The following is a 16,113-nucleotide window of genomic DNA, read 5'->3' as shown; positions in this document are numbered from 1 at the left end:
CGGCCATGTTTTTAACTCATTCCACCGAAGGCCGAATGTGGCTTTTTTTGCCATATTCGGCCGAATATATTCGGTTACCGATTAATCGGTGCATCCCTAGTGTTTTCTGATAATTTGTGAGAGCACCACAAGGAGTTCTGTAAGTGCGAAATAAAAGAGCAGTGCATATAAAGCACAGTTCAGCTTCCATCCATCCATCCATCCATTTTCTACCGCTTATTCCCTTTCGGGGTCGCGGGGGGGCGCTGGCGCCTATCTCAGCTACAATCGGGCGGAAGGCAGGGTACACCCTGGACAAGTCGCCACCTCATCACAGGGCCAACACAGATAGACAGACAACATTCACACTCACATTCACACACTAGGGCCAATTTAGTGTTGCCAATCAACCTATCCCCAGGTGCATGTCTTTGGAAGTGGGAGGAAGCCGGAGTACCCGGAGGGAACCCACGCATTCACGGGGAGAACATGCAAACTCCACACAGAAAGATCCAGAGCCTGAATTTGAACCCAGGACTGCAGGACCTTCGTATTGTGAGGCAGACGCACTAATCCCTCTTCCACAGTTCAGCTTGTCCTTGTTTTTTGGTTTGTCATTAAAGAGAAAGTCAACCCCGGTTAATTAATGGGTTTCTCCCCTGTGACAGAGCGTGTTCGTCATTCACAGAATCGCACAAACACAACCTTCCTTACTTGGCACGTCTTCCCTGCCGTCAGGGTAATTTTATCAGGAACACTTCAATTATCAATCAATCAATCAATGTTTACTTATATAGCCCTAAATCACTAGTGTCTCAAAGGGCTGCACAAACCACCACGACATCCTCGGTAGGCCCACATAAGGGCAAGGAAAACTCACACCCAGTGGGACGTCGGTGACAATGATGACTATGAGAACCTTAGAGAGGAGGAAAGCAATGGATGTCGAGCGGGTCTAACATGATACTGTGAAAGTTCAATCCATAATGGATCCAACACAGTCGCGAGAGTCCAGTCCAAAGCGGATCCAACATTATGATCTTTGTGTCATCTTGCTACATACCAGGAGAAGCAAATTCTTCGGCTGTAACGTGTCCATCATTGAGTGGTGGGTTCTTATCAAGCTCCTTCTCAAAGGAGGCATAATAAGCCAGGTCTGTAACCCACTCGCCTTCCTCATTCTGGTACACCACACTGTTCGAAGCATCGGCAGCTGCAACACAAGCAATGCTCACAATGTGCTGAATCATAATATATCTTTCTATACAACGACGAGAAATAAAGAAGTCTCAAACTACACGACTATGCATTAACACTAACCTTGCTGAAAGTCCAACTCGTCAGAACACTCGTTCCCTCCGTCATCTGAGTCTCCTTGTTGCTCGTGGAAGCTGGTACAGAAATATTTGGGCTCCAGGGAGGTAGAAAGATCATAGTTGTCTTCTTCACTGGTCGTGTCTGACACCACAGCTGCAGACGAAAATCCACACGGCCCTCCTCTCCCCTTGGATAAAGACATTACTTGTAAGAAGTACTTCACAGTACAATATGCTCAAAGAAGCAATCAACTACATGTGATTGTTAGCAGTGTAGTTGTACAATATAATTACAAAATAGTACTTTACTAATTTATTTTATTAAGGCCATGTCCACACGGACACAGATCTTTATAAACTAGAAGTGTAGCGATTTGTTTGAACAACGTTGCGATAACTTTCGATATGTGCGGTTGCTAATACGAATCAGGAACGATCTGAAATGATTCAGTGAGTTGAAATATATTGAGTAACTTTTTAGCGATTGATTTTTCAATAAAAAAATTTTAGTCGATTAAGAACCGCTACAAATAAAAATCGCAATTAATCTGAAAAATATTTTATTTTTTGACACCCCTAATATTAAGTAATAAAAGATTGCATAATTTACTACTTACGTATAAAATACTACACGGTCTAGCTCCATCCTATCTTGCCGATTGTATTGTACCATATGTCCCCGCAAGAAATCTGCGTTCAAAGGACTCCGGCTTGTTAGTGATTCCCAAAGCCCAAAAAAAGTCTGCGGGCTATAGAGCGTTTTCCGTTCGGGCTCCAGTACTCTGGAATGCCCTCCCGGTAACAGTTCGAGATGCCACCTCAGTAGAAGCATTTAAGTCTCACCTTAAAACTCATTTGTATACTCTAACCTTTAAATAGACTCCCTTTTTAGACCAGTTGATCTGCCGTTTCTTTTCTTTTTCTTCTATGTCCCACTCTCCCTTGTGGAGGGGGTCCGGTCCGATCCGGTGGCCATGTACTGCTTGCCTGTGTATCGGCTGGGGACATCTCTGCGCTGCTGACCCGCCTCCGCTTGGGATGGTTTCCTGCTGGCTCCGCTGTGAACGGGACTCTCGCTGCTGTGTTGGATCTGCTTTGGACTGGACTCTCGCGACTGTGTTGGATCCATTGTGGATTGAACTTTCACAGTATCATGTTGGACCCGCTCGACATCCATTGCCTTCCTCCTCTCTAAGGTTCTCATAGTCATCATTGTCACCGACGTCCCACTGGGTGTGAGTTTTCCTTGCCCTTATGTGGGCCTACCGAGGATGTCGTGGTGGTTTGTGCAGTCCTTTGAGACACTAGTGATTTAGGGCTATATAAGTAAACATTGATTGATTGATTGATAATTTAGTAGTAGCACTCACATGAAGAAGTCCTTCAATGAAATGACATTTCCACTATCCTTGGATTCATGCGCAGTTTTAAGGGGTGCATGAATTGCAATTTGGGAGCACATCTCACCAGTGTTGGAACTTGGCGCTAAAGAGTCTCCAGACCCTATTTAACAGGATGGCTTGTCGTTAGTCCTACTAGTGCGACGACACGGACACAAGCCGGCGCTTGTGGTCGTTTCATAACAGCAGGGCAATGGTTTGAAGGAGAACTGCACTTTTTTTCGTTCACAATCATTATGAGAAACGTTTTTTTTTCCTTCTTCAAATCCCTCTAAAACAACGTCAAAACCCTCCATCAACCGGTTATATACATGCTGCAAGTCTATATACAATGTAGTAACAGACATATTCATAACAATATGTAATATTTACCATATTTTGGTCATTTTTAACAATGCCGGAACTTAGGGTAAAACGGCGTGAGATCGTCGTGACTTGACGGTGAAAATGTAGAACTTGGAGCCAAGCATGTTTAGCCCAAATCAACAGGAAAAACACTTTCGCGGCCAGCTGGATCAAACGGACAATTGTCCATCGAGTGAGTCACTACAACATTGATCATAACACACGCACACATCAGTAACATTTCTGGGACGGCGTAGCTCGGTGGGTAGAGCGGCCGTGCCAGCAACTTGAGGTTTGCAGGTTTGATTCCCGCTTCTGTCATCCTAGTCATTGCCGTTGTGTCATTTGGCAAGACACTTTACCCACCTGCTCCCAGTGCCACCCACACTGGTTTAAATGTAACTTAGATATTGGGTTTCACTATGTAAAGCGCTTTGAGTCACTATATAAATATAATTCACTTCACTTTTTACATTTGGGGTTAAAATGTTTGTTTTTGGACTCACATGTGTTTCCTGTCTGTCTTTAAGCATGCTCCAATTCACAGGAGAGACTCTTTGACTTCCCGATGCACTTTTAGAGGTGCCACCTTCAACAGTTCCAACAGGACCCACACGATCACCAATCTGTACCAAAATGAAGAAACTGTTCACATACAAGCTGGACACTTATGGATGTGTGGGAGGAGTGGACGGTAGTGTGCCTGGTGATTTATTCCATTGAGGGCATCAAGGATATGGACCTATTTGGAACAAGCGTTGCCCTGGTGCATCAACAAATTTGAAAGTCTAGGGCAGCTGTTCAGGCGACCCAGAAGCTTCCTGTCATGTTTAATGGGATGGACAGAGATGTAGGCACCCAAGACTATGGCAATTTCGGAACTAAATCGCAAAATGGATAACATCTCAAAGTAGAATTATGCTCAATTAGAGGGACAGGTATGAAGAATTAGAGAAGAAAATTATTAGAATGTATTTACTTGCCCTAACCCAAACTTCGTAATTTGCATTTCGCTCCCACCCCCGTGACTACACTGTGCGGATTGAGAAATGAAATGAAAATGTGAAATGTAACCAGGAGATGGCAGTGTGACTGTATGTAGCTAAAGGTAACGTATAAGGTTGCTCCAGAGCAGAGCACGGCCAAATCAGTTTCAAAGTAAGGACCAAACATGGCGCCCCGTCGTCACATGAGGGGGCCTTTGACCAATCATTTAGGAGACTGTCAGGCCATACTCTCTGATTGGTCAAAATGCCCTCACGTGACAACAGGGCGCCATGTTTGGTCCCAACTTTAAAACCGAATTGGCCATACTCTCTATATACGGCTCTACATTGCTCCATCACCAGGCAGTATCACCAACTAGCTTGACGTGACAGTCCTTCAGTCTTACTTATGGTGCAAACTAAAAAAAACAAAACAGCACAACATATTAATAACAATGTTTTTCATTGCCTGTCTGTTATATGAGGCGCGTCGCACACACATTTGCTAAATGAAAGCTACCCTTGTAAGTCAATAGGTTCATGTTTAAAAACATGACATAATGTCACATTTCCTGACAAAAACTAAACTCCCCAAAAAAGAAAGGGAACACTTAAACAACACAATGTACCTCCAAGTCAATCACACTTCTGTCCACTTAAGAGGCAACACTATTTGACAATCAATTTGACATGCAGTTGTGCGAAGGGAATAGACACCCTATAGTGTGTTTTTCCACTTTGAGTGTGACTCCAAAACCAGATGTCCATGGACAGCCATAAGTGTTTACATTTTGTTTTTTATTTATTATTTTACTTATTTTTTGTCTGGTTTTGTATTTGCTCTGTATCATTCCGTGAGGTGTATATTATATTATTACTATTATTTTCTTGGTTTGGTTTATACTTTATGAAGTTTTGCACTTGTTGTGTTTTTCTTGTGTTTTTTGTTTTTGATTGTTTCATCACATTTGGATATATGTGTCGGCTTAAATGATATTCATGAAGTAAGATAATGTATTATGTCAAAGGGGGCAGGAAATTATAAGATTTTCTTCATCCTGCTCCTTCTCAGGAATTGTGTGAATTTAAATTGTATAATTGTGATATAATTATTAATCGTTCTAAATGCACATCAATGAATGAGATAAATAAAAATGAAATGAAATGAAATACATTAGGTATGCATTGATTGTTTTGTTGTAAATAAACTATTTACTCTATCATGTTAGACCCGCTCGACATCCATTGCTTTCGGCCCCCAAAGGGGGGGGGGTTGCCCACATCTGAGGTCCTCTCCAAGGTTTCTCATAGTCAGCATTGTCACTGGCGTCCCACTGGATGTGAATTCTACCTGCCCACTGGGTGTGAGTTTTCCTTGCCCTTTTGTGGGTTCTTCCGAGGATGTTGTAGTCGTAATGATTTGTGCAGTCCTTTGAGACATTTGTGATTTGGGGCTATATAAATAAACATTGATTGATTGATTGATTTGATAAGAATATTTCATCCATCCAAATCCTGGATTTGTTATTTTAGTGTTACCTTTATTGTTTACTGTTGTTCCTGTCCACACACACTATTACTTTTATGTCGTAGTGAATATGCAAATGTCACCCGTTCCCAGCATTTATGCAAACTGCAGACTTGTGAGAAACATTGTTTTACAGCTGAAATTTTTGCGACTAAGTGCGATGTTCTGAAAGTAGCAGCAGGCTCCTCGCTATAAGACATAGTAACATTTGAGTAGTGCCAGCAGAAAGGTAAAAATGGATGTACACTTCATCTACAGTAATTTTAGCATATTGTTTCTATTCCGACACGTGACCTCTTCCCGACAGTGAAAACCAGTGGTGTGAACCACGCCAAGATGGCTGTTGTGCAGCAAGCAGCGCACAAACTGAGTACGCAAGAGGCCTAGATCGTACCAGTAAAAGCAGATACGAGCAAAAAAAAAAATCAAACTAGGAAATGGAATCTATCCCTATACTTAACAAAAAAAGATTGGTCGAGTGATAAAGGATTATCCGTCGGTCGGGTTCCCAGACATGTCAAATTATCTGGTGCTAGGGACATCATTCTACATGACAAAACAAACGGAAACTTGGAAAAGGATTAAGTTATGCAACTTCTTTACATGTGACTTGGGCAAGGAAATCGGTATCAAGACTCTCTCGGATAAATACGCATGGTTTTTGCTCGGGTAAGTTTGCATTTCATCATTTAACTTCACATCTACAACCATGTTTGTTGTCGTTGCATACGCCGTCTGTGTGTTTTTTCCACGTCTTCATCAAAATATAAAATTTCACCATTTTTGTATCTGCTGAAAGCTTCATTTATGATTGCTACCTTTGGTAAAAGCTCAACTTTTTTAGGTTTTACTCACATTTGCTTTCTTATATTTTGACTCGCTGAGTTGGAGCGTTACGAAACACTCGTAGCAAAATCCAAACAATATCAAGATAATACTTAAATGGGAAATGATAAAGTTTAAAAGTATATCAAATAAACCTTTAACAAAATGACCACTGCAAACCTTTGAACTTAACTGCTACTTTTCTCGTCGTCGTTTTGTAAAATTTTGCAGTCTTCTGTCCTTCTTGATTACTTCTCGAGGAACTCTGAAGAAACGTTTGCCCTTTTCGCGATTTGAACGGTCCGTACAGATCAAAAACAACGCAATTATACAGGCATTTTCTTCGAGGAAGGCTAAATGGCGCCTAGTACCCATTGAGAACAGAGCTAGCTTGACCACCACACATATGCAACAAGCCGGACGTGAGTCAAACGTGGCTTCATATGCAACCCAGCAATTTAAGAGCTTGCCTGTGCACAGGTGGAGAGGTTGCTCCTTCCTGTTCCAATGTTACGAGCACAGTCTCCATCTTCAGCCACGGCACTGCTGCCCACGAGGCCCAGCCCTCGCCGCACATCCGTTGTTGTCGTTGGAAATGCGATTGTCGAAAGTCTGTTTCCACTTTCTTCACTCCCACTGCTGCCATCGCCAACACCTCCGTCTCCTGCTTGACACAACACTCATGTCACTTGCCACTTGAACATGCATCCAAAAGTATCACTCCACATACAAAGTTAACATGGCCTTCAAAAAGCTTTCAGATTTATGTTCCCAAATCAACATCTCTGCACATTTGTCACACCTGGACTAGGTTCATTTAGAATAGAATATAGTTTATTATAACTGTGTATTCGAAAACTTCAATATTAAAATGAGCTACTATTTTACTTGACTTGACAGTCAAAAATAATCACAGAACAATGTAAAGTATTTATATTGTATTTATTCAGGACACATGTAGCATTTGTGTATCTACAGAATTTTCACCGTGATTGCAGCACCATTTCTGGCCAGATTATTACATATGGCTCCTTTAAAATAGCTCCCACATTTATCATATTTAGGAAAATGTGTGCAAAACTGGACCATAAGTGCCCGATAGTAAAGGAGCTGGTTGGATCCCTCGCTGGCTCGCTGCAGTCAGCCAAATTATTGATTGGTCGGCATTACTCTATTTACAATAAATAAATCAATCATCAATTATTGACATTTATTAATCAATTCTACAATTCTCCAAGTCTGAATTGCGATGCATCTAAAAATAGATTATTTCCCCCACCTCTAATAACAACCGACCCAATTCCAACAGGTTTTACCTCCCGTGCAAACACTTTCGTCTCCGTGCTTCCCCGGACACACGACAACACTTCCTCATTTTCTGACAATTTGCTTTTAGGAACGGACGGTGTGTTTGGTATCATGGGAAAAATGATCATCAAATCAAAAACAGCATTTCCACCAGCAGGTTGTTACAGTATTAATGGCTATACATAGCCTACTAATTTCCGCACTATTAACTGTTGATGCACCTTAATTTTCGGCCGCCAAAAAAAAAAAAAAAACTTTGATCTTTGAAAAGAGCGCTGCCAAAACCAAATGTTGTGAGGACGTAAACAAAACGCACTCCATTGTCTGGAGCGTAGTCAGCATGTCTGCGACGTGGACTTTACTTTAATATATCCCAGATATACAAGCGGACAGTGATCTATAAAATAGGCAAATATTAAAAAAACAGTGGCAGCTTTTAAGGAGAGAGAAAGTCCAACCGAAGCAGCAGCGCCAAGCAAGTGTGACGTCATGCTCGCTGCAGCCCTTTTCATCGACATCGAGGGACAGAAGTCTCTTAGAACACCAAAAAAGATGCTAGATTTGTTGAATGTTGTTCTGAAAAAAAAAAGTCTCTAGGCAGTTGAAAAACAATTACAAATAGAGCAAAACAATATAATACAAAACATATCTTAACCTCTTAAGGCCCAAGCTGTTTGTTTACATGTTTTTTTTTTTTTATTTCTCTTTGCTATTTGGGCTTATAGGACCATAATAAAATAACAACTAAAAATCATCTTTTGATCTGATGTACTCAGTCCATAAGTACACAAACGTGTACTTCATGTGAAGTGACATTATAATTTTTATTTTTACACTTTTTTTTTCCAAATTACATTGTATGCTATACTCTTCTGACACCACCAGATAGCAGTATAAGTGTCCATATGTCGGCATAAGACCCCAATTCAGTAGTGTACACAATTTTGGAAATAAGAGCTAAAAGGTGCTGTCAACGCATGTGGCCACTAAGGCCTTCAGAGTTAATACTAATAATAATCACAGTTTTATTTTTAAATGTAGCTATACATTTTTTTGAGCCTTTTTGAAGAAAATCTTATCAAAGCTTACTAATACAATGACATCATGGTGACCACACCCCCCACCGCCAAAGGTATTTTGTAAATCCAAGGGAAAGCCTCAATCGACATATTTTATATTCCTTATATTGAACTTCATCGATCTGTGCTGGGCAAGTTTGCCTTCCACAAGATACATATCAATCCAACACCGTTTTTGATACAAGAATATGGAAAATATTGGGTTTAAGAACGGCAGACTTAATAAAAACTTCATCACTTTTAATGATAAGGGCGTTAAACGTTAAGTCTGCCTGCCTGCGGCGTCATGAAAACAAAAATTGCGGATATCAACAGTGGTTGAAAAAGGTCACAACAAAGGCCACGAGAAAATATCATTATTCAAAACACAAAAACTTTCATCTACGGCACGAGTGTAAAAGCCACGACACAGAAAAACGGCAACACAATAATAGAACGCCGCCACACTATTTCAAGCCACAAATAATGCAAGGGACACAACAGCAATGACAGGGGAGCTCAGTACAGAAGCGCACTGCAACATGAAACGACAACACAGCAGCCCAGGAAAAGTCATTACAAAGAAATAAAATGGATGAAAGAGGCTATGGAAATTAGGAAGCGAGGGGCCAACACCATCAAGACAGATGAGGGGGCGTACATACTCTCGCACACCTGGAACGCAGCCCTTCAACGAATGTCGAAAAGAGCAGAAAATGTTTCCTCGTGTTAATTTAAGCTAAAGTGTTGGTAGCACTCTATTCAAATAGGATCTGATTGCATTGGCCATTAATTGGCGTTTACCTTCTTGTTTGTGTCTATTACTCATTAATCCACAAATCCTTTACAAGAAATAACAGGAATATAGGAAATTTGAGTGTCCAGTGTCCACTATTTATTTCACATTTATACACACTTGAATTTTTTTGCTAAAAAGTTACTGAATTCATTTCAACTCACTGAATCATTTCCGATTGTATCGTTCTAAAAACCAATATTGTCTCTAAATTGGCAACCACAAGTTTTGAATCGTATCCAATCGTTAAAACGAATCATAATGCCCCTAGTCGATAGTATCGACATCTGGATCAATCACCCCTACTTTACATTGAAACTTTAGTCGTTAGCTTCTTGTGTCATCCTGGTGTGTAACTGTTTTGTAGCTGCTTAGCTATTCCTTTGTTTGTAGTCCTCTAGTGATAATGGTACTTGGAAAAAAAACTAGTTAGTATCTAGTAAACTAATTAGTATCTTAGAAACGCCCTTGTTGCACCTAGCCCTTAAATTTAAGCCTGTGTTTTGGCAAGACATGCACCCTCCTGGAATTAATGTGACTCCTGCATGTTTTAACAAAGAGTATGCAAATGTGATTTTGTCGTTGTGCGTGTGTTGTTGCATGACAACTGAGAGCGTTTGGCAGTTATTTTGTTTGAAAACTTTGCTTTCTTGTTGTCCATGAATTATCATTGAAGAACTTGCAAAAATCCAAAACGTGATACTGATCATTGTAAAAAAAAAATAAAAAATAAAAACAGCGGGTATTTCAGTATACTGCAATGCTAAGTGAATGAAAAAGTTGCATATAGATTGTGTCAACACTACTGTAGGTAACGTAGGTAACAAAGTGCGTCACCTGTGACAGGAGTGCTAATAACTTGTCCTTCAGCAGATCTTCTGTGTTCAATTCCAGACAGACATGGACGGCCGGGCTTACTCGATTCATCCTCAGAGCTTCCTCCTTCTAAACCTGGCCTGAAGCTGGGATGGTTGCTCTCACCGACCTGCACAAAGACATGTCACCACAATATTTTAACTGCGCAATCACTTGGGAAAGAAGCACAATCGTGAGGCTGGCTGATCTTAAGTGATGTGTGAATACAGAAGTGCCTCGACTTACGAGTACCCCCACTGACAAGTCTTTTGAGGTATGAGCTGTCTCTCAGCAAGTAGTTATCCATCCATCCACTTTCTACCGCTTATTCCCTTTCAGGGTCACGGGGGGGGGGGGGGGGGGGGCTGGCGCCTATCTCAGCTACAATCGGGCGGAAGGCAGGGTACACCCTGGACAAGTCGCCACCTCATCACAGGGCCAACACAGATAGACAGACAACATTCACACTCACATTCACATACTAGGGCCAATTTAGTGTTGCCAATCAACCTATCCCCAGGTGCATGTCTTTGGAATGCTAGAAAAAATTGAGCGACGGGCCTACCCGCCACTGGTTTGTAGGGATGGGTACAGAACTGGGTACTTTTTTGGCACCGACCAAATCCCACTGGTAATGTCTAATTGCATCTTACGAGACCTGGGATGCACGTGACGTCACTTGGCAATCACTCCAGCAGCACTGAGAGCACACTCAACCAGACAACTTCTAGGTCAGTGTTTCTTACCCATAGGGGCCCATTGTTGGAACGAAAAATGTGTTTCGCAGCTGTGAGCCGTAGCGTTACTCAGCTGTAATACACTTTTCCACCACTTGTGGCAGTTTGATTGATTGATTGATACTTTTATTAGTAGATTGCACAGTTCAGTACATATTCCGTACAATTGACCACTAAATGGTAACACCAGAATAAGTTTTTCAACTTGTTTAAGTCGGGGTCCACGTTAATCAATTCATGGTATTGACAATATCAAACAAACAAAAGTATGCAGCAAAAATCATACAGAGGTTTCTTAACTGCAAAAAATATGACGAAAGTGGTGAATTTGTGTTTTCGTTTTAAAAGATGTTTGCAATTTATTCAAGAAGCATTATTGCTATTTATTATTCATTATTTCTAGAGTAAATTTTTTTTAGCACTGCATATTTCTGCCGTATATTTTCTAATCAGCCTGACCCAGGGCTTAATAATAATCTTTGTGATTAACACATGCTTTCAAATTATTTGACAAGGATTAGCCTATTAAACTGTAAGTAGGCTGGATATATTAATTGAATAATGATTCAAATTAAATGTAAGCTTACTAATTCAGTGGTAATATTTAAGTGGGCCCCAGGTCCTTCTGTAGTGAAAGAGTTGGGCCCAGGGCTGGGCGATATATCGAATATACTTGATATATCGCAGGAAATAAAAAATTAATATATCGTGGTTTTCGAGTATATGTTCTCACGCAGTTGCTTTTAGCTGCTGGCATTACACTACAGGCGTTTCTCATTCTTTGTTGTCCCTCCTTCTCACAGAGACATATGAAGATACAGGTGATGGAATTCCTGCTGGGCATTGCTGCCTGACGCACCTCCTCCAGTGCCTTTGACAGGTGTGCTGTGACACCCCACTGCACACCTCTGTGGGCTTAAATGGGTCATCAGCTGGGGACCACCATTCATTAACGTTTCGCTCCTTTAACCCCAGAACGTCTTATGGTGGCGGAGCGATGGCAGGGATGTCTCTCTGCCACCCCCTGCTGATGCCCTAGGTGTTTGCACCCCAAATTTTATTGTTCCTCCTTAGCCACAGCCAGAAGCTGCCTTTGTCCGCCTCCTCCGCCAGCTCTTTCATGGCTTTCCGATACCCCGCTCCTGTGCATCCGATGTCTCGTAGAAGGCGGGCAGTTGAGGAACCAACGAAGCCCCTACACCCCACTTCCACAGGGCAGATGATGGCTTTCCAGCCAGCCTCCCTGCACTCTGCTGCCAGGTCAGAGTACTTGGCTCGCTTCCGCTCATAAGCAGCCTCCAACCCTCCCTCCCATGGGACAGTGAGCTCGACCAGAAGAACCGTCTTGCAAGCCTCTGACCAGAAGACCAGGTCTGGCCGTAGCGATGTTTCGACGATGTCCCTGGGGAACTGGAGCTGCTTCCCCAGGTCAACCCTCATGCTCCACTCATTTCCTGGTGAGAGAAGTCTCGCTGTAGATCTCTGGTGGGGGGGTTTGGCACCCTCTCCAGCCCTTGCGAACTGGATCCGATGTTTGGCTGGAACGGAAGGTCTGCTATTCGCCTCCTTTCTGCAGGTCTCTGACACCTCTGCCAGCTTCCTCAAGACTTGGTCGTGTCGCCATCTATAGCGGCCTTGCAATAACGCTGTCATGCAGCCTGACAGGATGTGCTGGAGGTTTGCATTGATGGTGTTGCAGAGGGGACAGGTCTCCTCGGCACCAAACCATTGGTGGAGGTTTCGGTGACAAGGCAAGGTGTCGTAAGTTGCTCTGATCAGGAAGCTGAGCCTGGCTTGGGGGATCTTCCACAGGTCAGACCAGGACATCGACCTGTCTGTGAGACCTTCCCACGATGTCCAATGACCTTGCTGGCCCTGGGACACTGCTTTGATGTTTAGGCGTTCCTGCTCAGTTCTTGCCACTTCTGCCACCACCATGGCGCTCCGGTCTTTTTTGGAAGCTTTTGACCAGAACAAGGGAGCCTTGCCACTACCAAGGCCTGCTCTGCCTTCCTGAACTCTGCTGACCACTTCACGGTGCTTCAGCCTGCAGATTGCCGTGTCGACCTCTTCTTGGGCTTTCCACTTTCTTTGTTGTCCCTCCTTCTCACAGAGACATAAAACAAGCGCAACTTCTAACATACGTCACATACTGTCGCGCGTGCAATGTCAGACGCCCTCGCCGAACAGAGAGGTAGCGGCTAGGGCTGGGCGATACATCGCTATACGCGATATATCGCGGGTTTGTCTCTGTGCGATATAGAAAATGACTATATCGTGATATTCGAGTATACGTTCTCACACAGTTGCTTTTAGCTGCCGGCATTACACTACAGGCTCTTCCCGCTCCTCCTTGTCTCTCCTTCACACAGACAGCGAGCGCACATTCTTACACACATCACATACGATCACGTCATACGTCACATACGTACACGCCCTCGCAAAGCAGAGAGGTAGCAGCGTGGCTAACGTTAGCTGTGATGCTAGCGAAGTGTTGAGAGGTATAATACGAGACAAAAAAGGTGCGACTATGGTAACAAATGAAGGAACAATTAATTCCTAAGAAAAACAGCATGGGGTCCATCGTCTGGCGGTGGTTCGGCTTCAAGCGGGAATATGTCGAATAGACAACTGTAATTTGTCAAGTGTGGGGCACAAGCGTTGCTACCAAAAGTAGCATTACTGCTAATATGTAATATTTGAAAAGTCACCAGCTAATAACTTTAACAAATACAGTTTTGGTAAATTGAGTTAGTTGTGGTTTCCTTCTCTGCATGAAAGTTTAAAATGAGCATATATTAATGCAGTATGAAACAGAATGTTTCATTGTAGACACATAGAATCATCATGCTGCTGTGATTATATGTATCAAGTGTTCATTTAAGGCTAAGGCATAATACCGAGATATATATCGTATATCGCGATATGGCCTAAAAATATCGCGATATTAAAAAAAGGCCAAATCGCCTAGCCGTAGTAGCGGCATGGTAATGTTAGCTGTGATGCTGCGGAGAGGTGCGAGTGGTAATGCGACAAAAAGAAGGTGCGAATCTGGTAACAAATGAAGGAAGAATTAATTCCCCAGAAAAACAGCACGGGGTCCATCGTCTGGCGGTGGTTTGGCTTCAAGAGGTCGAACAAGTATGCGGCCAAAGCATTGCTACAAAAATTAGCAGCGCTGCTAATTTGTAGCATGACTTGAAAAGTGACCCGCTAGAGAATGAGGAGTGCTTGAAACTTTGTGTGTCAACATCTCCGTTCGGTGCCACACTAACAAAATGCCGAAGCAACAATTTTCAGATCAACATCGTATGAAAAAAATTGTTACAAGTTAACGTAACCTATCACATAGCGAAGGACATACACTATTTGATTTCCTATTATGCAACTCATTTTTATTTGACAGTTATTGAAATATCTTGTGTGACATCATGCACAAAAGTGCACTTTATTTGTTTTAAAATATTGTAGTGCCGTTCTTTACAAAAAGTGCACTTTATTTTGTGTTGTTTTGATATGTCATCTTAGTGACATCATGCAGAAAAGTGCACTCACAGCTTGTTTTAAAAGGTCTCTGACAATTTTGCACTTTCTGTTTTGGAAATTACATGAATGTTTGTGCCACTGCTTAATAACTGTTTAATAAATACAGTTTTGGTAAATTGGCTTAGTTGTGATTTCCCTCTTTGCATGAAAGTTTAAAATGAGCATATATTAATGCAGTATGAGCAAGAATGTTTTAATGTAGACATATAGAATCATCACACCGCTGTGATTATATGCATCAAGTATTCATTCAAGACTAAAGAAAAATATCGCGATATAAATCGTGTATCGTGACATAGCCTAAAAATATCGAGATATTAATAAAAGGCCATATCGCCCAGCCCCGAGATCAAAAAGATTAAAAATCCCCTGCAGTAGGTAATGTTGCAATTTTCAATGTCAACAAAGAAATTTACTCAAAAAAAAAATACTCATTCGTAAGTCAAGTAAGGCTCCAAATTTCCAAAAATGTTCCAGCTTGATGCGAATATACATTGGTTTTGCTACTGACATGCTACTGATTAGCATTAGCAATTTCAAATAGAAATTTTAACACTTCGAAATGTGTTCATGAAAACTAAAACTAAGATGCATTTTAAAATCAAACAGCTGGTGCTTAAATTAAAGAAATACTTATAGTATCAACACATTTTAGGGGGCAAAAAAAGACTAGACAGCAAAGACAGAACTAACTAGCCAACGGACCATAAACTAAACACTACTGCCATCTTATATTTTGGGATTGCAACTGTAATTGAGACTTACAAATGTGATAATAAAAATAAGATATAACTAGAAAGCAGTTACCATGATCAGCTCATTTTTAAATGTTGCAATAAAACATGTATTTTATTATTAAAAACAATATCTAACACAAATGTATCGAAAATTGGTACCGTGGTGAACTGGTATAGATTCCCAGGTATTGGGAATTGGTATTGTATTGGTTCAAACGTGAACATCCCTTAGTCTACAGAATGTCACAATGAACCCCGTAAGATCCAACCAAAACAGTTGCTTGTACTGGGCTAGCGTATGGCTAGTGATGGACATCATTTTGTTTTCCCAAGAACGAGAAGGAAGAAAGTGAGTGACTGAGAAGAAGAAGTGGATGATATTCATTGAATCACAGAAGGAAATCGTCAAAACATGACCTAAAATGTCGATGGCCAACTTGGTGAATCAGTTGGAGCGCACCACTGCTAGCCTGCACTGTATTGAAGCAGAACGAGTCGATAAACGGCGGACATTTATCCATGAAAATGCTCAGAATCTGCTGATTGTGTGTTTGACAAAGAAGCAGCAGGATATACAGGTGCTGGTCATATTATTAGAATATCATGAAAAAGTTGATTTATTTCATTAATTCCATTTAGAAAGTCAAACTTGTAGAATGTATACATTCATTCCAAACAGACTGATACATTTCAAGTG

The 16,113-nt window shown here is 41.6% G+C and overlaps 1 protein-coding gene across 2 annotated transcripts in view; it reads right to left on the bottom strand.

Moving 5' to 3' along the window:
* The window catches only part of cep192 (centrosomal protein 192), a 146,364-nt gene that overhangs the window by 76,227 nt on the left and 54,024 nt on the right, over positions 1-16,113 (bottom strand). For both annotated transcript variants that reach the window (XM_061881703.1, XM_061881704.1), the window contains 5 exons: positions 10,379-10,526; positions 6,850-7,043; positions 3,547-3,666; positions 1,300-1,483; positions 1,043-1,192 (listed from right to left, as the gene is read on the bottom strand). In XM_061881703.1, coding sequence (XP_061737687.1) covers positions 1,043-1,192; positions 1,300-1,483; positions 3,547-3,666; positions 6,850-7,043; positions 10,379-10,526 — 796 coding nt within the window. The remainder of the gene's footprint in view (positions 1-1,042; positions 1,193-1,299; positions 1,484-3,546; positions 3,667-6,849; positions 7,044-10,378; positions 10,527-16,113) is intronic.

This window comes from Nerophis ophidion, linkage group LG21 (assembly GCF_033978795.1).
Source record: "Nerophis ophidion isolate RoL-2023_Sa linkage group LG21, RoL_Noph_v1.0, whole genome shotgun sequence".
Taxonomy (NCBI): domain Eukaryota; kingdom Metazoa; phylum Chordata; class Actinopteri; order Syngnathiformes; family Syngnathidae; genus Nerophis; species Nerophis ophidion.
The sequence above is the reverse complement of the archived record's forward strand: the minus strand, read 5'-3'. Positions and strand labels throughout refer to the sequence as shown.